Raw genomic sequence first — 26,412 nt, 5'->3', positions numbered from 1 at the left:
CCAAGTAAGTTGCTTAACTACAGATTCTCTTAATATCCTTAAAAATGGAGAAACTCTCATCATGGCAGTAGCTGGCCCAATCTTGATATTTGTATTTTGCCATTGGATACAGAAGGCATTTGTATCTCTGTGTCACCAGTTTAGTCTCTGTTTTTCTTGGTTTTTTTGAAGATGCTTGTGAGATCTGAGGAGGGCCGAGGTGACAGGAATTAAAACTGAGGATCCCAGCACAGTTTGGGCTAGATTGAGATGTCTTTTTGAGACCTAACAGAGCTTTTTTACTTTGTTGTTTCAGAACAAGGTTTAGGATGGGCCTCTGCTTCAGGTTAAAGCTCATGTACTTATCTTTCTTATAATCTTTAGAAAAAGTAGAGGGGTGTTGATAGGCCAGTAAATGGGTCTGTGAAATAAGGATGTTTTTATGAAAAGTAAACTTTGCAGGCAGGAAAGGGGAAAAAACATTTGAGCTTTGCTCTTTGTCTTGTAGCATGTTTGTTACTTGATTTTTCACCCCCGGTGTCTTGCACAGGTGGTTAGCAGGTGTAATCAGCCCCATCCAGAGTGGGTGGGAGCAGTGGAAGTTACGGCCGTGTCAGCAATTGTTACTTTGGTATGTTAGATCAATTATTTAAATATAATTGATGGTAATATGCACTGTTCTTGAAGTTTGTAGTCTAGCCTACCTTTTCATGTCATTTGAAACTCTAAACCACATACAGCATTCACAGGAAAGTTCTAAGTGAGAGACACTGTCTGTGGGCAGCTGTCTGTGCAGCCTTAGTTACTCATAGCTGTATGTTGGCTTTATTGTGGCTTCCATGTAAGCTTTTAAAATAGTTTTTCTAAGAAAGCCGGTATGTGTAGATTGTGGCTGACTTGAGATATAGGTAGCAAATACAGCTCTAGTTGTGATCATCAAGGTATATTTATCTGGAAATCGTATTTCACAAAGGTTAGTGTATAATGCTGTAACACTAGAAATATTCTCAAACTTAAAATTTGCCTCCATGGGCTCCCAAAGAGACCTCTGAGTAAAGAAAATTTGTTTATAAGCTAGTTTTCTTAAATTTCCTTTCTTCTTTTCAGTTAGAATCACTAGGACATGGTTACAGCAGGCGTGTGCTTGAACAGAAAATGAAAGAAATGCTACTGATCTGGATGGTAATTGATGTGCAGAAAGAAAAGTAGTACATGTTAGTTGTTCTTTGGATTTTTTTTTTTAATGCAAGTAGGATGTGACAGCCTGAAGTATCTTGTAATGCATTAATGTGCTTTGGAATTTGACAGATGAGAAGGTCTTCAAATAAATAAAGTGTATGCAAACACATATATGAAGGATTGTGGATCTTTGATGAAAATTTTCGTTAAGGTGACTATCCTTTCATTCTACATAATGTATTCCAGGCTGTCTTTCAGTTATAATCCAGTAGGTGTTTTCTTTAATCTTTGAAGACTTAGTTACAGTTGTCAAAATAATGAGCTATTCGAGGTGTAATTCTTCTCCTCAAGCTTTAAGTAATTGTTGCCAGAAGAAACAGTTTTGGGTTTTTTTTTTCTGGTAAGTTTAGACTTAAGTACTCTTAAAACCTGACAGGGTCTAAGGTTTGTTGAGGAGCTCCTGCAGTGCCTGCTGTAAAGGATCACCTGTGAGGTTTGGGTCAAACAAGAGGACCTGAAGGATGTCTGCCAACCTGCAGTGCTTACATGGATGTTTAATTTCATACTCAAGTTGGATTAAAGGGCTTAATTATGTCATAGCTTCTGGCAAGCAGGGAGTAGTTACTCATGTGTGCAGCATGGCTACAAATGGTGTCCTCACAAGCAGCCAATGGCAGCGTGACCAAAGGAGAGGAATGAGCCCCTACTTACAAACCACCCTTCTTCACCTTAGCCCAGCCACCCTCTCACATCCAGCCCCATGTCTGTGGGCTTCTCTGCAAGAAACACTGGTGGTTAGTGACCGCTTCCCAAGGACCACACTGAGGAGGGATGGACTACTCTTGGGAGCAGAGTTCTTGAGCTGAGGTGCCACAGCTTGGAAGTCCAGCAGTTGATCTGCATCATTCCCTCTCTGTGGAGATCCAGAGGCTGGCTGAGAGCTGGCCTGACCTCCAGCCATCTGCCTACCTGTCTTTCAGTCCCCAGTGACCTCAGATCACAGTTCAGAAACCTGGAGCTATTTGTGGAGACTTGAAAACCTCCATGTAAGGCTGTTTAAAGTAAGCCAGGAAAGTACATAGGTTAGCTAATTTGCTGCTAGACTTCTCAGAGGAGTTTCACACCTACTGTAGCAATTCATTTAGATGCAAGTGCTTTGTTACAATGAAAAGTGCTTGTACAAGCTATAGGCTGCTGGAAGCTCTTTCTCATGAGAGGCAAAAGAGAATTTTCTTTTTCCCTTGAGGTACCTGCAGCTAAAGTAGATGATTATAGTTTGCCGTGTGAGCAGTAAACTATAAGGAGGCATACTGGGATCTGAAAACTCCTGTAGTCATACTGACTGGCTATGTTGATTGATGTCCTCTTGTGACAAGCAGGAATATTTTGTAAATTTAACGTGTTCACTTAAATATTGAGTAGCTACAGCCATAGAAATGATCTGGTGTAAATTGGTTTGTGGAGAGCTTAATAACTGATTAGATGATTTACAGTTTGCCTGCTCTGGTTTGTTTTCAACAGAATGAAAAGTGGATGGGATCTTTTTATACCAAAAATAAGTCAGTTATATTCTGCTACCGTTTGTGAAAAGTAGCCAGTTGGTAATAACATAGGTGGGTGATAGATTTTTGTGGTGTATCTTGTTGAAAAAAGATTGTGGGGAGAATCAGACTGGATTGCCCTCCTTATAGCCCCAAAGACCCAAAAGATACTGAAAATACTGTTTTGTAAGCAAAAGTGGGTTTGATGTAGCTGTTTGATGCCTTTTACCATATTGGTAGCCACAAAACATGGACTGTTGAAGATCTCTGGAAAAGACCCTGTATTAGGCTCTCCCTTTCCTTAGAGACCTGCAGTATTGAGCTGTTTCTTATAATTTTCTCTGGCCTTTTTCTTCTCGGGCCTCTGTCTTGTGAATCATTACAATCTTCTGGATCAAGAATGAAGTCTTCAGAAGTGCAATGAAGATTTTTTTTGTCAGGTGCACCATCTTAACCACTTGCGTCTTTGGGAACCTCCTTACTGTTGACTTCAGTGAAATCTACTTCAGACCCACAATGACTTGCATTTAAAAAACACTGCCCCTTCACATGGCTCACACCATTCTAAAAGTGCTTGGATGAGCACTAGGAAATACGTATGCTAAATATAGTCTGATGTAACAGTGTTACGGGTCTGCATATTAGAAGCATGTTACCTGGAATAGTCTTGGGATAAATGCGTTGTTGCGCCCAGTTGTGATGGCTTCAGAGTGCCCCATTCTTCTCCTGTGATTACAGCAAAATAAATATGAGCATGCCAGGTTTCATTGTCCGTGTCCAGATCCTCTTTCCTAAGCTTGTGCATCATACAGTTATTTAATAATGCAGGAGAGTGTTGGAACTGCTCTGTTTGAATTTAGTAACGGTAGTTGTGTGTGGGGGCTTGCTGGTGTCTAACCTTTCTTTAGTACATCCTGTACCAGCATGTGAGGGGTCCCAGACTCTTCCAGTATCAGTAATTGCTACTGTAATGCAAGTGCTGAATAATTTTGTACTGAGTATGTATCAGCCAGCTTGGGATAGGAGAAACAAATTGAATTTTAAAAGGGCTGATATGTCTGCTTTTTATCAGGTCCACTTAATATCTTTTGTGTTAAGTGCAACGTCAGGATCTTGGCTCACTGGATGCAAATGTAGCAGTTCTGGTTTTTGTCAGGAATGCTCTGCCCTGGTAATCTGGAAAAGCCAAACTTTTGAGGGAGGATATATTATAATTCCCATATCAGAACCTGCCATTCAGGATTATGTGGTACTGATATCAAAACCTGTTTCTTACCCCTTTTCAGAAAGGACGTGTCTCTGACGTCTTCCCAGCTGTGGGGTGTTCAGGAGGCTCTGAAGGGTGGCAGGTACGTATGTTGAAACCAGAGGGGCATCCCCACAGCAAGGGGGGCTGTGGTGGATTCGTGGTGACTCTGTTACAGGTGTCTTTGTTAGCAAAACAAATAAACGTGCTGCAAGAATACTAGGGACTTAGTGCATACTGAAAAATGTTAATAAGGATTGAATTATAAGTTTGATTTATTACATTCTTTTGTTCCAAGACCGAAACACTCAGGAAACTTACCAGGAAAGGACTTACTTCACTTGGGAACATACTCTGTATTTACCTGTTCTTTAGTTATCACTAAAAGGTCATGTTCAGGGTTGCACCTTCCCTGTGTTATGCAGTTTATATGTATGAAGGGGTACTGGGCTTGCTTTTGGAGATGTCTGACTCTGAAAGTGTTGCTGGACGCCTAGGATAGTTTTTTTTAAAGCGCACAGGCCTGTTAATTTAGACATGCAGGTACTTTCACATTGCCATTAGTTGCCATAGGCATCTCTGAGTAACTTTGAATGACTCATTCAGTCCTATGAGTCCCAGAAGAAATGAGAAACAAACTGAGCAATATTTTTGATTGTGACAGTATGTTTAACTGGTAGGAGAAGATGAACTCGGGGGGTTTCCTTTCTTGCTTGGTTTTAACTGCAGTACTGTCACTGTCACAACCTGGGTTCAGTATCTGGGAGTACCCACTCAGGCAGAAAAGGGTCTTAGAACATGCCTAGGGCAGCTCTTCAATTCTGTATTTGGGATAGCTCAGCATCCAAGGTAGCTCTTTCCTATTGCTCTTGGAAGTTGAATACTGTTTCCAGTGACCTACCCACAATAATCTGAAAAACAAGGATTTGTCTTGTAATTTTTTTTTTTTTTTTTGCATTACACTTTATCTTCATGTAATCTTTGCCTACAGAAAAAGCACTTGGTAGTAAAAGAACAGGAATGTGAATCTCAAAAAATAAAGGATCTCTTGAAGTATCCTTCTGAACATAAATTCTCTTCTTTAAGCACAAGCATTAGTTTCCCAAGGACTGCTTGATGACATATTTATCATGCAGAAACAGAAAATACTGATTTCTGGCCTAAAACTGGGAATTTGTTTCCTCAGAATTTATATCCTCTTTTAGCACTAGTGCACATCCTCCAGCAGGCTTTCTGGTAGAGATAAAGACCACACCAATTGTCTTAAGGATCTTCATCTAATTTGTAATCATCTAGCAACTACAAAGTATTTTGGTGACAGTTTGAAATGCAAATAATCCCATGCTCTACATTTATGTTAGTCATAAAAGGCTACTGGTCTGCTGGTTTGAAGTTGTATCTTACCTCAGGAGAAAATGAGTCCATGTGAGTTTTATAATTAAAGGATTGTAAATAATGTATTTACATTATTGTAAATAATATTTTTCATGAGACTGTATAAAAATGGCACTGTGCTTGAAGTTTTTAAAAGGGTGAGAACTAAAGCAAAGGATATAACCAATCTGTCTTTACTGGCCTGAAATTCACAAACTGTGTAAATAAAACTCAGCTGTCAAAGGTAATTTGTATACTTCTCTCTGTGTAACTTTGATTACTTAAAAGACAAGTATTGCTAACCTTCCCTTTCAGTTTTGGAAACAAAATTGAAAAGAAAAAAAGGTTTAAGCAAAATCTCACAGCTGGACTTCTCTGGTTTGTTTTTCCTGTATTGAACCTTAGAATCTGTTATAAAATAGGCATCAATAAATATTAAAGCAGGCCTGTATTCTGTTAAAGCTTAAAAAGCTTTCAAAAGAAAGTTATTTAGGAAGAACTTGGAATTTATGCCCTCTGACAGTTGAATCCTTTAACTCCCCCTTTTCTGCTGGCAGAAGCAATTCACTCATAAATTCTCCTGTCTCCACATATTGAGCTTCATATCCCTCATCATCATGACTTACAAGTTACTCCTTCCAAGTTTTGCAAATGTAGACATATATATTTTTTTTTAATTATCTAAAAATAGTAGGGTAGACTGCCTGGTAAACTTGCCATGGTTGTTTTGCTTCTGGCAGTGGGAAGGAAGGATGTACTGGAGGTAGTTCCTTGCTGTGAGGTCCTCATTTTGCTGTCCCTGAACAATGAGTGGTGTGTGACAATGATTTGATGGAGAGGTAGGGAAGTATGTGTTTTAAAGGGCCTTCCTTTAAGCCTGAAGGAAGGTGGTCTTTTGTCTGGCAGCCTTACTGCAGGGCTGGCATCACCTGTGGTCATGGAGCTGTGCATTGCTTGTATTGAGGAAGAAGAGTGAGTGATGGCATGGGTGGAAACATAACTACAGAGTAGGTGAGGGATTGCAAGGAAAGATAAACCCTGTGGAGGAGAATAAAGTGCAATACAAAAAGGGAGGAAAGTTATGGGGACACTTAGCATGGCTGGGAATCATGAAAAGAGTGACAGAATTAGGCCAGGATGGCCAGTGCTTGTTTGGCTTTCTTCAGGGAGAGGCTGGATGCTATGTGATGGTAATAATCATTTCTTGGGAATCACAACAATCCCAGCTATAACGCTGATTGTTTCTGGTGTGTTAGTAAATTCTTCTGGTTTTAACCTTCATATACAAAATCAAACTAGATCCACTTAGCAGTTTATGTAATCCTGAGCCAAACTGAGAAGTTGCACAATGCAACTAAGTGTTTCTTAGAAGAAAAAAATATTTCAAAATCAGTGTTGCAAAATTGTCCATTTCCTAGCTTTGCAATTCCAGAATTTGGCTAACTTGTGCAAGATTTGCATGTACAGGATACACACTTGGATCCAGCTCTGCCATGCTGACTGGGGAAAAGGACACTTGCCTCTGGGTTGCATTATGTGTAAAAAAACATGAGTACTTGTAAGGTTTGCTGAATTGATATCTCCGAAAGATGAAATTTTGTAACTACTTCTTTGTGCACACTTTGCCTCTGTGTCCTGAGGATGAGAAAGATGACAGTCTCCTTCCGATGGCTGGTTTTCCAGCTTCTCACACTGCATGGCTAGGATTTTTCCAGAAGGTGGACTAAAGCACTGCTTCTTTGATGCCCAGTGACACAGGTGATGTGAGAGACGGATGGTTTCTGATCCCAGTAATAGTCAGTATATGCCATTGCCATTCCCTGTTTAAAAGTTCGTGCTAGTATTCCTTATTAGCAGTTATGCAGCCTGAAATTTTTCTGACAGCTTTGAATTTCTGTCCTTCAAGAGAGCAGAAAGTTGTTTCTACCTGTTTCTCTGCTGTGCATTACAATTATACACATCAAGGGGAATGTTCACAGCTTTGAGGTTCCAGCTGTGCTCTGCCAAACTGACAGGAGTTGTGTTGACTGTTTCTGGTTCTGTAGTTGCCCTGTTTTTAGTCACCATAAATAACAAGCAGCATGGAAAACTCACTTTGCTCAATTTCATCATTATATATTGATGTAAAATCATCATAGAATCCCTGAATTACCAATTTACTGATTATTTACCTCAGAAAATTTTAAAAAGTTTTACAGAAAAGTGGACCTGTGGTCACTTTAATTAGAGTTTAATTATGTAGCCAAATATTTCACATTTCTTTTTGCTTTACTCCTTCAGTGTACTTGTTTCCAAGCAAATTGTAGCTTATTTTTTGGGAGCAGTGCTTAAAGTATTAGGAGACCTAACTTTTCAGAAATTCAAAGCATTCAGATCTAATCAAAACCAGTGAACACTGATGGAACTGAGTTAATTTGGAAATCAGGCCATTGTCTGGGCCTTTTAAAATTTTTTGTTATTTTTCCTTCTTGTGCCACTTGTGTTATGTAAAAAGAGGTTCATATTAGATTATGGATGACCTCCCAGTGGATGTCAGTGAAGGACTTACTCCAGAAAATTTTCAGCACAGGGAAGGGAGGGGCAGGGGAGAGTAATTGAATTGAAAACTAAATTAAAGGACAAGATTCTGAATGCATTTTCATCTCTATTAAAAGTTATAGAAATGAGAACAAAGTAGATATTGCACAATTGGGCATGTAATGTTCACTGTAGTCTGTTTCATTCTTTTTTGTAACATACAAAATTTTGCTCTAGATCGAGTAATGTCCCACAAGTCAAACTTACTAATGTGAAAAAGGACCTTTCTTGCAACCCTGTACAATAGGAATGAAATCACAGATTTCCATTTTGTATAGCTAGAGCTATTCTCAGTTCACACAGAAAAGCAAACACTAAACAATCCAGCCAGACCATTTGTTTCCTTCAAAAGATAATGTAATTTGTTTCAAGTTTCATTGTCATTTTGCATTTTCTGAGGTATGTGAGCTAGACTAGGAATGTGACTATAGGAAAACTCAGGATTTTCCTTTACTAGGGCTTACATTTGCTAATCCTATTTGAAGGTCCAAAAAATTTACAGGACTTCTGAAGTCTTCTCTGCAGTCGTCTCTACTATATGGTATTGTAACTGATAGCTTAAAGGTGTCCTGGCTGTCTCTCATAAATGAAAAAAAAATAAAGAGTTAACAGGGAATTGATTATTACATGCAGTCTTTTCAGTAACAAAAGGTAGCATTAAGAAAAGGATTAGCTGTGTTTCTAAACAATGACTCAAAGATGTTTCTTCAAACTGCTGTTTTCTTCCTTACATTTCTCTTAAAATAAAATAGCTAAACTTCCTGGAACTTTAATAATTGAATTACTATTCCCTTTTTAAACATTCAACTGTAAAGCTGTTTGCTTGCCTCAGAAATATGTGATACCTTGTAAATCGGATGAGTGGGCACTTTTTAATGTATTGGAGGGTAAAACCTGGAATTGCTTGTATATGATGATAAACAAGAAGGATGAAGGACAGACAAAAAAGCCTAGTAAGCCTAACTGAAAACATGATGCCTTAAAAACCAAAACGATTTACATGATGTGCTACAAACAGTTGCATTTGAGCCAAAGTGCTTACCAAGACAAAAAACAAATAGACAAAAATAGTCAAGTTACAGGTTCAGCTTGAGCAAGTTACAGCATTGTGTGGATTTTTTTTCTTAGTAGACAAAAGATGTGTAGAAATAAATGAGATTTTGAATCTTTTAATCTTGCCTGTGATCATTTAGTAAAGCAGGTGTAAACACTTAGGTTGTAGTTGCTCATCTTCTACTCAGCCGCCTTAAGGTCCACTGGCTGCCCTTGCTACATCTTCCTTGCCTTTTCCTGCTTAAACCCAAGTCCTCCCAGAGGCACCTTGCCTGCACTAAGAGATGTTCGTGCTGCAGCTTCACCATAGTCTTTTAACCTCTGTGTTTCTCAGGTACTGGCTCCTTCTTTTTTAATGTTACTAGTGATTTTTGTAACCTTCTGTCATGGCTTGACGCTGGCTGGTTGCCAGGTGCCGACAAAAGCCACTTCCTTACTTTCTTCTGCAGCCGGGCCAGAGAAGCAAAAATTTAACAAAAGGTTCATGGGTTGAGATAAGGATCAGGAGAGATCGCTCATCAAATACCACCAGGGCAAAACAGGCTCTAATTAGAGATAAGAATTGAAAAAGTTTCTAACACAATCAGAACAAGATAATGGGAAGTAAAAAAAGCCCTTAAAAACAACTTCCCCTCCCCACTGCTTTCTCCTTTCCAAGCTCTACCTCCTGCCCCAGTGGTGCAAGGAGACAGCAAGTGGGGATTATGGTCAATTCATCACCCACGGTTTATCCCACTGCTCAGGGAGAGGAGTCATTCCCATGCTGCACCGTGGGGTTCCTCTCACAGGAGACAGTTCTCCATGAACTTCTCCAACATGAATCCATCTCACAAGCAACAGCTCTCTGTGACCTGCTGCAGTGTGAGTCCATCCCACGGGCAACAGTCCTCCCAAACTGCTACGGCGTGGGTCACTCTTCCATGGTGTGCAGTTCTTCAGGGACAGGCTGATGTAGCATAGGAACAGAGTCCCTCTCTCCATGGATCTCCCACAGGGTCACAGCTTCCTATAGGCATCCACCTCCTACAGCCTGGGGCTCCTCCATGGGCTGCAGGTGGATATCTACATCCCTATGGATCTCCACAGGCTGCAGGGGCACAGCTGCCTCACCATGTGCTGCACCAGAGGCTTCAGGGGAATATGAGCTCCAGCACCTGGAGCAGCTCCTCCCCCTCCTTATCCCCTGACGTTGATGTCTGCAGAGTTGTTCCTCTCACATGTTCTCACTCTGCTCTTTTCTGCTCACAATTAAAACTGTGCCACTGCTTTTGTTTTGATTTCTTCTTAACTATGTTATCACAGAGGCATTACTACCATTTCTGATTGGGCCAGCCTTGGCCAATGGCATGTCTGTATTTGGAGCTGCCAGGGGTTGGCTCTGCTGGACATGGTGGAAGCTTCTAGCAGCTTCTTCCAGGAGCCACTTCTGTAGCCCCCCTGCTAGCAAAACCAGGCCATGCAAAACCACTAGACCTTCACTTGCTCTCCTGCTGGATATCTAGGTATTACAGCTATCTTGCATTGTAGTTTGTCTCGTACTAGGGTCACTTCGGTGTCTCGGGCAGTGGTGGCACAGTGAAAATCTAGCATCTTGTGTACTCTGCTGCAAAGAACAGTGTGATTTTTTTCATCACCACCCCAAGTGTACAGCCCTCAAAACCTATTTATGATCTAGTAATTGATGAATACACTCACTGCTTCTGGAGTCTTCACCTAGGAGTGGTTGTAGGAAGACAGAAGTGGTGGAGACTTGTGGAAGATGGTGTAGAAAGCAGTGAACAGTTTTATTTATTAGGACACACCTTTCTGAGTCTGAGAGTAACAGGTGACTCAGAGACACAATGGCTTTCATAGGACTACCTATGAAACTGCCTACACTACTGTTGAAGTGTTTTCTCCCTTTATTTTTGTATGCAGTGCATTAGCTCTTTGTGTCTGTAGCTATATTTCTACCCCCTAAACATCTTGAGTGAGTTAGGAGCATTATAGAAAACTTCACTAAAAAAGACACTTCTGTAAGATCCCAACTATGGGAGGTACAGCAGATTTGTGTAACCATGCTCATTATTAGCGCTGTACTTCTCATGTTCTTTGCTCTCTGATCTTAGTCATAGTGATTTTTGTTATCTTTGTTTGTTGCTTGTTAGAGAGATGGGATTTTCTTTGACACACTGTTGAAAGAATAGAGTCAAGTTTTGTGCATTAAACATAATTGACAATTCAAAGTATTTACACTTGGAATTCTAGATTGAAATGATTGCTTTCAATTGTTACCTGTTTGCCATGTAATGTGTGTCTTTTTAAGATTATGGTTTTCACCAGTTAATACATTTTGTATCTAAATTAAGCTTTACAGACAGCTGTAGAACTAGTGCAAGATCAATGCTATTTTTGGCAGTATTTGGTTTGCTTTCTCTTTTACTTCTTACTTCCCTCCTCTGTCCACAGCATCATTTATTTCTCCAGCGAAACAGAAGAATGCACTCAGTCACGCTTCTCAGCAACTCTGCAGCCTGTGGAGCGTGTGGGCAGTCTCTGTATGCAGCATCCTGGAAAATGTGTGTTCTCTTGAAGTGATCTGCTGAAAAGCACGTACTTGTACAGTTGTTCCAGCCTCCCTTGTTGCACTGCTCTCAAGGTCTGAAATGCCTTGTCTCTAATACTCCCTGGGATCTGCATTTCCTCTGCCAAAGAAACGCTACCTGCTGCAGTTACCAGTGAACCCCGAAGAGCAAGGACACTGAAGATGGCCCTGTGTGCTTATTATGCAGTTTGGGGTTTGTTGCTAGAAGTGGCAGTAGCATTTGGCCCAGTACCAAGGATCACTTGGGAACACAAAGGTAAGAACAGAAATTTAAGTATTGTAATATGGGACATTGCCACATCCTCAGGGTTTCTGTGGGATTTGAAACTCATTGAGGCTTTAGGCTCTTTCAGCCAATTTGCTGTGAGTTTGATCAGGTGTTGCTGCTTTGCTCATCTTACAAAATGCTTAGGACCAGAATATTCAAAAGTCATTCAGGCACTGGGTTAACTGATTTTGGTTCCTTTAAGCAGCTTTGAAAACAGAACTTTTTAAAGGAGGAGTTCCAGATTTGGCTTTCTCAGCTGAAGAATATTGCAACTGAAACTTGTTTCAAGAGAAAACCTCAGTGGGTGTATTTTGTTTTAAACAAATTATTTTTGCCTGGAGTCTGAATACGTTAGCAAAATGCACCTCTCCCGCTAATAATCTATTTTGACACCAAGCCATCCTGAGCACTAAATAAATCACCAGGCGAAGGAAAAATCAGCATTTGGCCCTCTTCCGACAGCATTTTATGGTATCTAGATATGAAAGTCTTTCACAGAACAGTGCTTTTCTTGCATTTGAAATTGCAGCACATATTCATAATCTTCCAATAAAATAATCAGGAGTGTGCAAATGCAGTACAGAGAGAAGTAATAGAAATCAGAGTAACTTTTGGTTTAATAATTTAGCCTGGATCTGAAAAGAACTTTAGAGCAAAGACTATAGAGTAGTAATTTGCTGCATTTGTGTATATATGCATTTTTTTTTCCTGTTTTCTACTCCCACCCCCCCCATTCCCCACGTGGCATGGATGCTTTAAATATTAAGAGATTTTGTCTTCGGGTCCTTCTTTAATATTAGTAAGCAGCAATTGATTACTTATCCAACTGTGCAATAACTGTACAAACCTGAACAAATACATTGGTCATATAATGAAGCAATCTTAAATAAGGATATTAAATTCTGAGCAGACATTCTGTAGGAAAAGATAGATGGAGATTAAGAATGTAGTAGGAATAAGCAGATTATGAGATGACTGTAGGAAGTGTTTTTCCTGATTATTGGTATAGCAATTAATGAGTTGCTGATACAGCCTTTCAGAAAGGGTGGCCTAGCCAAGAGTTGTAGTTCCTGCTTAGACACCTTGATGCTTCTATCTTGTAGTTAAAATTTGGCAAGTTGCTATTTAATGGTATGGTGAGGTACTGCTAACTCACATCCAAATTAGTAAGAATAAATGGAGTTTATTTTCATTCCTGGTATTTCTCTCTCATCTGTCTGCTAAAGACTGTTGCATTGAAATGTTGGAAACCTACTTTGAATAGGAGAGGAAATTTAGTTCAGCGGAGTTGTATGAACCACTTTATCCATTTGGGGAAAATTTTCCTGCCAAGTAAAAGATTTCAAAATTCAGGCTTGAGAATCTAGTTTAAAATTAATGTTTCTGGAGTATTAAAGTTGAAAATGTGCAATTACTAATGATAGGATTGGAAGTAATAGTACATTACTTTCATCTGTATCATAAAAAGCCATGCTTAATTAATCTTGTGTCTTCATGTACAAAAGCTTTCAGTCATTTTTATATTATAGTTGTACACTCAGAGAAAATACTCTTTTGTATTATTCAGTTTGTGTCATCTTTCTCCAAGCCATTCTGGTCCATTCTGTATGCTTCCTCATTCCACTGCCTTTTCTCTCGTATCTCCCGCTTTTTCTCATCTTATTTCTATTCATCTTGATTTTTTCCCTCATGTTGTTATTTTGTGTGTATGTTGTGTATTTCATCTCTGGTTTTCGCTTCACAATCAACTGCAAATGATTTGTTATTTGCTCCTGTGTTTGCTTCTGTGTCTTCTTTCTGTTATGTCAGTGTGCTGAAGTGTTGTCTTAAGGTGTAGAATATTTTGTAAGATTTGTTAAGGGTGGTTGCAAGGGATGTGGTGACTGGCCTGATTTTCCACAGTAGATTGGTATGTGTAAAGGAAAAGGTGAGGAACAACCTGACAGTAGATGTGGAAAATGGAAGTTTAGAAAAAGTAGGTAGAAAAAAAAAATGAAGGAAGAAGTGAGTTATAGGGATCACCACAAGAGGACATATTTAAGCATTGGAAATTGAATGAGAAAGTCGGGACAAGTGATTTTGATGTTGTTGTTGGAAGCTGCTGTTTCTGCTGAATCTAGCTTCTGAGGGGTCCCTTGTCTTCTACAGGGGTTGTCTGAATTAACCTTTGTTGTTTTCAAGTTATCCAACAGCTGTTAGACAACTTAGAAAAAATGACTCATAAGCTTGACCCTAAGTGATTGTATTTCTTCATGAGGTGCTGTTTTTTTTTTTTTTCCATTTCAACAGAGGTCCAGCTAATACATTTTAATGAATCAAAAGTGTCAAACTATTCAACCTTGCTGTTAAGTGAAGACAAAAATGTTCTATATGTAGGAGCCAGGGAAGTGATCTTTGCCTTAAACGCAGTGAATATTGCTGAGAAGCAGCACGAGGTATGCCTTTTAATACGTTATCCTCCATGTAGAAATTGTACTCCAAATTTGACTTAATTTCCTTATGTCAGTAGGATTGCGTTTTAGGCAAATAGGTAAAAGAGAATATAAAAGAGAAATAAAAGGGAAATTACTCTGTATGGTCTACTCCAGTATTGTTTTTGGAAGATTTTACAGAGTAATAGAGAGTAAGAAAGGAGAAGCTGGATATAAACAAGTAATTAGAGGTCTCCTTGGGTATTTTCTTCTTGGGGGCAGGATGCTGGACGAGAGGGACTGTGGGTATCATCTGTAGCAGTAGTTCTTACACATTTTCTTAGTATCAGGAGTGGGCCATCTTCTATTAATCTGAGTCAAAAAGTAATCTGAAAAAGAAAGTTGGGGCTTGCTCAGTCGTAGCTGGCTGCAGATGTGCTGCAAATGAAGGCCCTGTCCTGTCAGTCTCATCTTCTCTTTGTGTCTAGGTGTGTCTGCGCAGCAAGTGGAGGTGCAGACAGGTCTGATCTAGCTTGCTCAGAGAAGTACTTTGAATATTCTGGTGCTGGTTTCTCTAAGTAGATTAGCCCTGGCAGAAGTCTGCTAATGTTGTATTGCTTCCAGGTCCTTCCCAGGCTTCTGCTTTTCATCACATCAGCAACACAGGCTGACATGTACAGGTGCAGCATGAACTCCCACCCAGGGTGCTTTGGAAGATACTCATATGATTTTTAATCTGAAGACCATGTTAATGGGTGGTGGTGGGCACTTTTACCAGCATATAAAACATAGCTGTAAATTTGTACTCAGTATAGTGTTAATTAGTCCAGTAAATTTTCTTTGATTCCTTTCCCCAAAGTGTTTTTTATTCAAGTGTTAATGAAATAGAGATGTACTTTAAATTGGAAAAAAACACTTAAACCAGTTACAGTTGCATTTGCCTAATGCACATGGTAATGAACAGTTCATTAGCAATTTGTGGAGAATCGTCATTATGAACCCAGAAGATGGTAGTTTAGTTCTGCTTAAGGCACATGGATTTGAAAGTGTCACATCCCTGGGAAAAAATGGCTTTGAACCTTTCAATCCGACTTGCAAAATGTCTTGAATTTGCTCTAGACAGTATTAGGATTGTCTTTTATTGTGTTTGTTACTGCAAGGTTTTCAGACCTTGCATTGAATTAAAGTGCTTCGAATGTGCTTTTTTGTTGCATGTTTTTTCACTTAGTTACACTGGAAGGTCACAGAAGATAAAAGGACTAAATGTGCAGTCAAGGGCAAATCAGAACAGGTATGTACTTTTATTGAACTTTGAGAAAGATCTTGCGCATTTTACCTCAAGAGGAGTGACGTTAAAAGAAGAAAGTCTCCAACTGTTTGAAGTTAAAATTTCAAAACAATCACCTAAATTTTTTAATTAAGTTGAGCGTTAGAAACTGCGGCATGCTTAGTCTTTTTTTTTTTAATTCTTAGTTCATTATTTTTGTTGTTGAATATTATTTGAATGTTTGAAAATCTGAACCACACCCTGATGTGTGCTTAATGTTAATGGTTTTCCATTAAGACAATAAACCAGTATTGCTTTCACTGAAGTAATTGATAGCAACTGTTGTGTTTTGTTATTGCAGTAATTCCTTCACAGCATTTGATTTTACAGAGTGAATGATTAATTTTTGCTTTAGGGCATAGGAGTTTTTTATTAGGCCAGTGTATTTTTTTTCACTGACTCTGTATATGTGTGTTGGGTTGCTTGGCGGGTGTGCCCCTTGTGGTGTGACTCAGACAGCTCAGACAGTTCCCCAGCGCCGGAGCAGCCAGACCTCCTGTCAGCTGGGCAGGGTTCCGTGGTGTTTCTGGGACCCACAGACTCCTCATGAGTGCTAGGGCACAGGCTGGCCTGCTCATTTGCCTCTCTGTGGAGATGGTTTACTTGAGGTAGTTGACTGTATGTGGATGTACCTTTCTGTTGTGTAACACCACTTCATTTAATGATGCAGTAAAGCAAGGATTTGCTGGGCCTTTAGCACAGGTTTGAAAGTAGAAGTCTGCAAGTCCTGTGAATACAAAAAGCAGATCTACTCGCGCTTGGAGGGATGTGATCCTTGAATATGCAGCCCGTTTGGTACGCACTGTTAAAAAACCCCAAATGCTGCATCCAGGGCTGATGATTGTCCTGCAGTCATGTGGTTCATCAGGGTAGGAGTGGACTATCTCCCTTTGACTAGCTACTTCTTTTCCTTGACTGACCACTGATGACCATCAGTACATTGTTCGAACACGAGGTGTGACAGATATTTAAGGTTTCCTCCTTGTCTACCTCTTCAGGATGGGATCAGAGAATATTATTGTTGTTTTCCTGTTCAGTTGGGGTTGCTGCTGATAATACTGACATACATCCATGACGAATATGGGATATGAGTTCCTCTTATGCATGAACATACGTTTAGCAGACTTGTGTGTGAATCCCCACAAGTCCTCTCAAAAATTACTGGTGGGGTATATTAGACCCCATAAATATGTACTTCGACTGAGCTCTGAATTTATTTTCTTTTATTTTCTCCTGCTCCCAGTTTAGCAACTCACACTTATTACCAGTCATACTTTTTCCTCACTGTACTTCTAACCTCCGAGTAGTTGTATTTATGTTGAGCGATTATGTTTTGCACAGTACAATAGTTTCAAAAGGGTCAAGGAATTAAGCCACTACTGCTATTTCTTACACTTAAATGGGCAGTTCTCTCCCCTACGCATCAGCACCATGCTGTATAATGCCAGCAGAAAGCATTCATACAGCTGCTCAGGGGCCTCATCTGGCAGAAAACTGGTTTTACACTCTTCCCTCCTGCAGTGTTCTCCCACACAGTCAGAGAAATACCTAGTTTGTCCTGTAAGAAGGAATAGTAAGGTCAGTGCTTAAACTTGCTTAAGAAGTTCATGGAGTAACAGTTCAGTGGAGGGATCTGGCAGTGTACCAGCAAGAGTTAAGGGGTATTGTCGAAACTGTTTTCCCTCTCTTTAAGTGGATGTTTAGAGTTGTTTTACTTCATTATTATTAAGAATTTTTATTGTATCCTTCATTAAGGGTTTTGCTCAAACTCCTTGTTCTGTTTCAGAGCAAAAGATACTAAGGAGCTTCCTTGGATGATATCAAGGACTGGAAAAATAGAAAAAGTATGGCTATAAGTGACAAAGCTTTGTAGCTAATTAAGGGTATTAGAGGTTTTGCACTTAAGATACAGCCTTGGCTGTCACTGTTTCATCTAGCTGTACAAGGGATGACAAAGTCTAAAACTCACTTAATGTTTAACTAGTTGTTCCCATGGACTTGTTCATGTGTTTGGAGCTTGTCCTTCCATAAAACAGCTTGGGGTGGACCCTGCTGAGCATGCTATCCTGCTAGGACACTGAGGTAGCTGGAACACTACTGGCTGTAGGAAGCCACCTGCTTCTGGAGCTGTAGGGACATGGCATCCCAGTGTCACCCATGTGTCACCTGGGCTTGCTGGTATGATGTGGCCTAAGAAGTGGCAATGGACAACGTTGTTTGTTTATGTTGGAATGTAGAAGCTACGGTTTATCAGACTAGTCCTTTCCTCATCCTCTATTACAGACAGAGTGTCGTAATTATGTGCGTGTCTTGCAACAGCTGAATGATACTTTTCTCTACGTGTGTGGAACTAATGCATTTCAGCCAACGTGTGATTACCTGGTAAGAAATGTACATGTGTTTTGACCCAGCAACAGCTGTAACTTAAAAGCAGCTCAGAAAATGAGTTAGTCTCCATTTCCAAAATGGTTGCATCTTCACTGCTGGCTGTATGGTTAGGAGCATTTATTTCACTGTCCCATCATAATGGGAGAGTATGGAAATAAACGGTGCTGCTCCTTTTTCAGAGCATTTAATGAGTTACTGATTCATCTTGTCTAACTGCAGATTTACTTTTTCTTAGCTTTTATACTTCTTTATGCACTGTGCATTAGCATGAAACCAGTTACTGAAACTAAAATTACATTGTTTGCAACTTCCCTTTACCAAATCTCCCTGAAATTTCTCAGATTCCTGTCTGCTTGTCTCTGCTCCTGGCTGTGCCTAAGAGTTGTAGTGCTGAATCCTTCAAACTGAAGTCTTGGCACAAAATTAAAACTCCCTTTTCTCGCTGCCGACTCTTGTATCATTTTCCTTACTGCAGCTCTTAGTAATTCGAAAATTGAGAAGTCCTGTAATTCTTTGTGTCTTTAGCTTCTAGTACCTTCATTACATAGTATAACTGATTACTTCCCCAGGACTGTGTCTACATTTCAGCTTTCTGATCCTCATTCTCTTGATTTGTAAGGGATTTATAAAGTAGCAGCCAAAGTACTCTGTTGCTTTTTAAAGCGTAGTTGGATTACACCATATCTCACAAATTTAACATCATCTCAGAAAGTTGCTTAATCCATCTCAGAAAGCCTTTTTGATTTCTAAGACTCTCTGTTTTTTTCAGGCTAATTGAATACTTACAAGTTCTTTCTGTGTATCAGTTAACTTCTCTGCCTTTCCTGCTGTCTATCTTTTTTGGGTACTCTTTCTTGAGGTCTGTCTGGATTTAACTTTTCATCTTTTGCTCTTTTCTGCTTCCACCCTCACAAAATTACAGGAACACATTTCCTCTCTGTCTTTGGGACTTGATAAGATTTTCTGAAAACACATATGCCTTCTATAATTTCACACAAAATGCCTTTGATGCTGGAAGTTGATGATATAGCCCATTATTTAGTGTTTAGTTTTTAGCTAACTTTGCACAAGTTGAGTGGCTGAAAGAAAAAAGTGCTAACAGTTATTTTGTGATTTTCAACAGAATTTAATTTCATTTGAACTTGGAGGTAAAAATGAAGATGGTAAGGGCAGATGTCCATTTGATCCTGCTCAAAGCTACACATCTGTTATGGTTGGTAAGTTCAGACTTTGCATCCTGATTCTTATGTTTAAAAATGTTCTATCTTTTCCACTGTCACTCTCCAGTCTGTAATTATCAAAACAGTAGCTTGCATCTCTATTTTTTTGTCTTTATTGTGTATCTATATAGACATTAAAATACTTACATAGTCACCCTAAGCGTGTTCTTTAAAAGTAGAACTTCAAACTCATGGTTGTTTTGGAAGCAACTTCTAAAATACCAGTCTTCAAACTGTATTTCCAGATGTTAAACATACTTAGTCCAGATAGTCTAAATGTATTTAGACTGCCCTTGTAGTATCAATTACTGTAATTTCAGTAAATATAGCAAGTAGTATTGTTAGCTGTCCTGAAGGCATGCAGCAGAATAGGGAAGTGAGATACTTACTGCAAGTGTACTTACTGCATGGAAAGACACCACTGAATCTTAATTTGGGGAAGCCAGAATTTGTGGCTTTACCTGCGTGTCTCAAGATCAGAACAGAGAAGCTCAATATAGCATGAAACAGGAAATGAGAGCAATAGAACATGCTCCTTGCATTGTGCCTAAATTTGTACAAGTTGAATTTGTGTAATGGTGGCATAGAAAGAGAGGAAAATAATTCCAGACTTCTGATGCATTTAAGTAAATTTGCATGTTATAACTTAAACTGTAGGTTTTCATGTTAAGTGTTAAGGTACCACAAAAATAACATTGACTTTTGTCAGTTCTCGTGTTAGAGCAGTAGTAACAATAAACCCAAGTGTGGAAAAGTGTTAGGCTTGAGAATGATTGGCAGAAATGTAAACATAAAAGACATGTGTAGGGCAATTCAGAGGAAATCCGTGTTTACCTTTTCTTGTGGGAAGTTAAAACGTATATATAGACTTACAAAATATTTATGTACCCTTTATGGTATCCAGTCCATAAGTTCTAACATACTTGGTTTTGTGTTGAAGATGAGGAGCTTTATTCTGGGACTTCTTACAATTTCTTGGGAAGTGAACCTATTATTTCACGGCACTCTCATCAGAGCCCTCTGAGAACAGAGTATGCAATTCCTTGGCTTAATGGTAAGTGGGCATGAGAACTGGCTCAAACAAGTTACTTTTCCTTTTTCAACATCACACGTACAGGGTTTAAGTGTCTGACCTGGGTAAGGAGTAATTGTCTGGTATCTCAAAGAGATGGATTTTGTTATACTGGCATACACTATGAGTGTGTGCCCTCATGCATGCCATCAAGAGACTTTATTTTGAAATTTCAGGATTTCTATCAGCATTGGTCATGAAAACAGCTTCCGAATATACATGCTTCAACTTGACATTAACAGTTTATCTCTTACCTGCTTGTTCATCTGTGCAATAATGCAGCTTAGTTATGATATGGTAAGGAATGGAATGGTTTTGGTCTTGAATTGGTTCTCAAATTGAGATGATCATGGTTCTTGATGCTTTTTAAGTACCTCAATTTCAAAATTCACTGAGCTTTGTGAATGCTCAGAGGTTTGAGGCTTTGTACCAAAAGGGACCAAAGTCATGATCACTGTCCAAAAAGCACAGGATTCTGAGTTTTGTAATACATATTGTAATGGCACTGTCATTCAGTGCTTCAGCTAATAGCTGAAATAGAGGAGAAGCAGGCAAGGGAGGGTTACCTCTCCAGGCCCATTAGAAAACCACATTTGAGTGTGGACTGAAGAGTGCTGAAGTAATGAGCTGTCAGATCATAGAGATCTCTCAGGTATCTTAGTGCTTTCACATAGGTTTTATGGGGCTTGGGTTTTTTTTCTGTTTCTGGTAGGTTTTTGGTGGTTTGGTGTTTTTTAGAAATCCTATTCACGTTATGAACAGCAAACTGTGTAAGCAGGTCAGTGAGTGGAGGGAAGTGCAGTGTGGAGTTTGGGTGAGACACAGCTTCTGAGGGTCTTTGAGGGGATCAAGTTAGTAGTCACATATGTAATAGAAAATTCTTCTGTTTGTATCTGTAGAGCCCAACTTTGTTTTTGCTGATGTGATAAGAGCAGATCCAAACAGCACAGATGGAGAAGACGACAAGATATACTTCTTTTTCACTGAGGTGTCTGTGGAGTATGAATTTGTTGGAAAATTGATGATACCAAGAATAGCTAGAGTATGCAAGGTGGGAGATAGTTCAGTTTACTTTATCTCTTAGAATCTTGTGTGTGCGTGTTAAAAAGCATTCATTATTGTGGACTTACTGCCAGGTAAATGGAGATGTTTGAGCTCAGGGAATCTTAATCAATGAGCAGTTCCAATCAGTTAATCAGAACTAAGAAAGCCTAATGGCTGCTTTGTAAATAAATACTTGATCTAATGTTGCACAGTTGTGAGATTTCAGTACATCTGAAGGTTCTGCTCTTCTCTGGGAGAAAACAAAACAACCATGACAAAACCCAGCAACAGAAGAAGTGTCGCCCCAGTTTTCTTTGTAATTTTTTTTGAACAAGTACAGCTCCCTGTGAAGAAGTGACTTGGGTTGGAGCTGAACAGGTAGGATATGTGTCAGGTGACTTTGAAGTAGCTGTGTGCAAGCGAAACTGTAGCTGTGTCCACAGCAAAATATTTCTTGACTGTGGTGTAGCAGATGGTACTTCTGTGAAGCTGCTACAGCTGCCAGAGCCTGAGGGGAGATGGTCACCAGCAGCCTGATTCTGTCACACTTGCTGTGCTTAAACCTCAGTGTGTTAAGCTGATTCAAGTACATCCTCAGAAGTGCTGGTTAAAAGTCTTGCTGATTAAAGTTTTTTTTCAGTAGAAAATGTTTATTTAACAAAAACTTTTTCAGTGGAATGTATCAATTTCCTTTTTTTTTTCCAACAGGAAATTTATCTGGCTGTTTCATTTTTATGAGGTTGAAAGTTTTATTTTGACTTTACTGTTTTGTATTTAAACAGGGAAGTCAAAACATCAATAACAAGTTAGTGCCCTTAAGATTTCCATTAAACAAGGAGCTGGAGGCAGGTTTAGATGGGGCTTATTGTTGTGGCACTCTGTCCACTGACAGCTTGTGCACACTTTAAAAGGGGAGTATTGTGGAATATGAGAGCTTCATTTATTATATTATTATATATTTCAGACTGTTGTTTGAAATAGAAATCAGTGGCAGATTGCAAATCTGTAAGCATTTATACTTAACTGTTATAATAAATCTTGTAGATTTCCTTTAATACATTGCATACACCATTGGATAATGAATGGAAATATTAAATGGAAATATTAATAGTAATGCAATTTGCCCTTTTATAAGAGAAGTATCAGAGCTACATCTCAAATATCAAATACAGCAATGGTTTTTAAATGCAAAAATGCTGCTAGTTCTCCTCACAAACACTTTTTTTTTTTTTTTTTAATATCATAAGAGGGACCAAGGAGGATTAAGGACCTTGCAGAAAAAATGGACTTCCTTTCTCAAGGCCAGACTGATTTGTACCATCCCTGATAAGAATTTAATTTTCAATGTTATCAATGATGTTTTTATTCTCAAATCTCCAACTTTGAAGGAACCAGTGATATATGGAGTCTTCACCCCGCAGCTGTAAGTGTGGTATAGCCTTTTCCTGGATAAATTCCTTTAATCTCAATTGGTTACTACAAGAAAATAGTAATTACTCCTATGTTTTGTTGGGGTTTTTTCCTAATTTCTTCCTGAACTTACAGGAATAATGTGGGGTTGTCAGCAGTGTGTGCGTACAATCTGTCTACTGTAGAAGAGGTTTTCTCAAAAGGAAAATACATGCAGAGTGCTACAGTAGAACAGTCTCACACAAAGTGGGTACGATACAATGGGGAAATTCCTAATCCTCGACCTGGTGCGGTAAGTTTCTGTAATCTTGGATCTGATGACTTTTTTAATGCTTAGTAGTGAACAGACTAGGCATTAGTTACTAAACATTAGTAACCTACTAGTGATTCATTTGTTTGCCTTCACCTGGTTACTTCTTGTAAAAACTTTGTAGAAAAACACTCAAGTGTTCTGAACTTTTTATCTGGGAATCAAAGTCTTTGGGTTTTGGGTTTTTGAAATTTAGAATTAAGTTATTCGCTGGTTTTGTATTTCATTATTTCATTAATTATCTTCTCATTGGGAAATAGAACTCAGTTTACACTGGCAACATCATATACTTTTTAGTTCAGATGAAAAGAAATACAGCAACTGTTGCATTGTCACAGTAGAATCAGCAGGTTTATCCAATGTAGTGCACTGCTTTGCAAACTCAAACTTTCCTAGTGCTGGGTCTCCTTCCAACTTTTCTTACTTCCTTACGTTCCTTACAATCATATTGTTGCTAGTGCTTAAAGAAGTGATGGTTAAAAGTAGTGAAAATGCACGAGAGCACAGGAGGAATATTTTCCTAGAATATGTTTTGTACCAAAACAAAAACGTAGTCTAAAACTCAGGGATTAGTACATCCCTGAAGCCAAAGTGCAATGAGACCTGAGAACCTTCCTTGCTACAATGAGGATAGTGTACAGGTGTGGTTACTGGCCAAAATAACGTGGAGAAGAAAATGCATACAGCTGCTGTTAATTGTCTTTATTTTGTACAAGTAAATGATACAATTTGGTTGTCTTTTTTTCCTTTTTCACCCCCTCCTTGTCCCCCCTTCTAGTGTATAAACAATGAAGCCAGAGCATCAAACTACATGAGTTCTCTGAATTTACCAGACAAAACATTGCAGTTTGTTAAAGATCATCCTCTGATGGATGACTCAGTGACCCCAATGGGAGACAGACCTCGGCTAGTAAAGCGAGATGTGAAGTACACACAGATTGTAGTTGACAGAGTCAGAGTACTCAATGGCACCATCTATGATGTTATGTTCATTGGTACAGGTGAGTTCTACAAAACACCTGTTTCTGGTGTTTTCACACCAGCTGATGTAAAAAGTAAGATGCCGCAGTAAGTGGACAATCTTAGGTGCTTTAAAAAAATATCATGGGAAAAGAACTGCAAAGCTTCAACGAGTTCAGCAAAACCACACAATATAATCCCCAACTGGTCATTTTGTGTACCAGAATGTTATTTCTTGCTCAGAGGTCCTGATGATGGCAAGTTTAATGGTGGCCTTTGACACAGAGTCAAAGCTGAACAGCAAGCAAATTATTGAGACAACTTGTAGCAATTGTACAGGCTTTTTTCCTGCCTTTTTATTTCAAGGATCTTATTTAAACATATTTCTCTGTTGTTTCAGATCGAGGAGCCCTGCACAAAGCTATCAGCTATGAAAATGGAATGCATATTATTGAAGAAACACAGCTTTTTCCAAATTTTGAACCAGTCCAAACTCTCTTGCTTTCATCCAAAACAGTAAGTGGTGTAAGCATCACAGCATTCATCTCATTTTGTTCTTTCACAAAACTTTTTTTTTACCACTTTTGCGGGCCTGTGACAAGAAACAATCACTGTGCATAGAGCCAAAGGCTGCATTTGTAACTCACCATGCTGCAGCAATCACGTATTGCCTGCTGTGTTTCAGTATGTTTGGTAGGTGGCAAGCTTCTGAAGCTATGTGGACATGGGGAAGGGCCGGGGGAGCACAGGTGTGCAGGTCTTCGCTTGGTTTGCATGTGCAAAAGCTGGAAACTGTAAAGTGATTTAAGATACCAGATTTCAGTAATGGAGTAATGTAAAAGACCTGACCCCTTGTGGCCAATTTAGATTTGTGAGATAAAATCCCTGGGGTTAAGGTTAGAGGAGTGGTGTGTGGTTTTGAGGAAATACACCTAAGAAGAGAGAAAGTCTTCTAGCACAGAGACTCATAATTGTGTAGCTAATTGATTTCTGCCGTCCCAAATCTCACAGGCTCCTGCATGCTGGATGAGTTGTGAGAGCAGTCACGTTGCTGCAGCTGTGGGTGAGGACCTCTGGTGAGGTCCTGTCTGCCCAGTGGGGCACCAGCTGCAGCTGAGTGGCACAAGACCCGCTGCAGGCTCCAAACCTGGCAGCTGTCCTGCACCATTCATCAGTTGCTTGGTTTAATCCTGGAGGGGTTTTGTGACAGTAGGAGGATAATCACTGTGTGTAGTTTGTTCATGAGTTAGGTTTCTGGCCCTAGTTACTCAAACCTTCAGATCCATGAATGTATCTGTCTATGCCTAAAGTCACTTGTAGCATCAGTGAGATTTTCTGGGTTTCATAAGGAATGAATGCCTCTTTGGAAGCATCTAGGAGTAATACCAGCCTTTAGTAGCTACATAGTGATCCATAAGTGCTCTGCAGCTTAGGGATTTAGGAATACTTTGAAACAGCTTTTATTTTTGTGTGATATTTAATAAAATGTTGCATGTCAACATGATCAGCTCAGTGGAACAAAGCTTTATGCCATAATTTTTACAAGCTCATCCTGCACACTTACTTATATGTTCATGCTTATAATAGAAAGAAAGGACAGAGTATGTTTTTGCTAGACAAATGAAAATCAGGATTAAAAACATCTGTGCTTAGTTTTCCGTAAACGTGCTTGTATTATTTTTGTATGATACATCACACTAATCACACGTATGTGTAGACATACATTATGCTTGTATGTATATATATACACACACAAAAGTATTTGCTTGATGTGCAAAGAAAGTTTCAAATTACTTGTTTTGACAGGAAGTTTCAGACTTTTCCCTGTCATAAAAGACAGTGGTAGATAGCTCTTCTAATAAATATGCTAATACACATTTTTCTAATTGTGGGATCATTCCTACACTTCCTCAATTATGATTTGCCCATTTCAGGGGAGTGCAAAGAAAGTAATGGGCATTAAGCCTGATACCAAAGACACATCATGTAGCAGTTTCAGCACACACTTGGTAGTGAAGACTAGTGTAGAAATACTGGTAGTGTAGAAAAATTGAATTTATTCGCTCTGGGTCTAGGTGCCGTATGCTCAGTTCCTCAAGGATATCCAGAAAGGGGACAGTAGAAAGCATGGCATAGAGACTGCATAGGGAATGCTCTGTCTTTTCACAGAGAAACTTCTCTCAGAGCTTGGAATTGAAATAAAACACTGCTTCCTGCATTGTCACAGTGGAGAGTAACAGTTTGTATCTTCTGCAAGGGAAAATCTCCATGTTGCAAGTATAATTGTTGACGCATAAAACTAAACCCTGAAGTAATGCTGCCCAGTACATTCCTGTAAAACCAGAGGTCCTTTTCAGTGATGAGAAGTGGGAGGCCAGGTGCCAGAGCCATGGTAACTGTATTGTCACAGTACCATCCAAGCAGGGATTCCTGCTGCTTCCTAGCCTGAAAACTCAAGTTTCTGCCTCC

General features: G+C 39.3%; 1 protein-coding gene across 11 annotated transcripts in view; it reads left to right on the top strand.

Moving 5' to 3' along the window:
- The window catches only part of SEMA4D (semaphorin 4D), a 102,155-nt gene that overhangs the window by 50,839 nt on the left and 24,904 nt on the right, over nucleotides 1-26,412 (top strand). For 5 of the 11 annotated variants that reach the window (XR_014227311.1, XR_014227315.1, XM_082302211.1 and 2 more), the window contains exons 2-13: nucleotides 3,986-4,048; nucleotides 11,398-11,789; nucleotides 14,091-14,236; nucleotides 15,441-15,503; nucleotides 17,823-17,921; nucleotides 19,051-19,144; nucleotides 20,088-20,201; nucleotides 21,119-21,270; nucleotides 22,511-22,686; nucleotides 22,809-22,965; nucleotides 23,762-23,984; nucleotides 24,344-24,468. Coding sequence is in view for 4 of the 11 variants with exons in the window: in XM_082302211.1 (XP_082158337.1) it covers nucleotides 11,696-11,789; nucleotides 14,091-14,236; nucleotides 15,441-15,503; nucleotides 17,823-17,921; nucleotides 19,051-19,144; nucleotides 20,088-20,201; nucleotides 21,119-21,270; nucleotides 22,511-22,686; nucleotides 22,809-22,965; nucleotides 23,762-23,984; nucleotides 24,344-24,468 (1,443 nt within the window). In the remaining 7 variants the exon portion in view is untranslated. Of the gene's footprint in view, nucleotides 1-3,985; nucleotides 4,049-11,397; nucleotides 11,790-14,090; nucleotides 14,237-15,440; nucleotides 15,504-17,822; nucleotides 17,922-19,050; nucleotides 19,145-20,087; nucleotides 20,202-21,118; nucleotides 21,271-22,510; nucleotides 22,687-22,808; nucleotides 22,966-23,761; nucleotides 23,985-24,343; nucleotides 24,469-26,412 lie in introns of those variants that run through there. The other 6 variants (XR_014227314.1, XM_082302214.1, XR_014227312.1 and 3 more) reach the window with 5 other exon arrangements.

Source organism: Coloeus monedula, assembly GCF_965178545.1.
Source record: "Coloeus monedula genome assembly, chromosome: Z".
Lineage (NCBI taxonomy): Eukaryota > Metazoa > Chordata > Aves > Passeriformes > Corvidae > Coloeus > Coloeus monedula.
The sequence above is the reverse complement of the archived record's forward strand: the minus strand, read 5'-3'. Positions and strand labels throughout refer to the sequence as shown.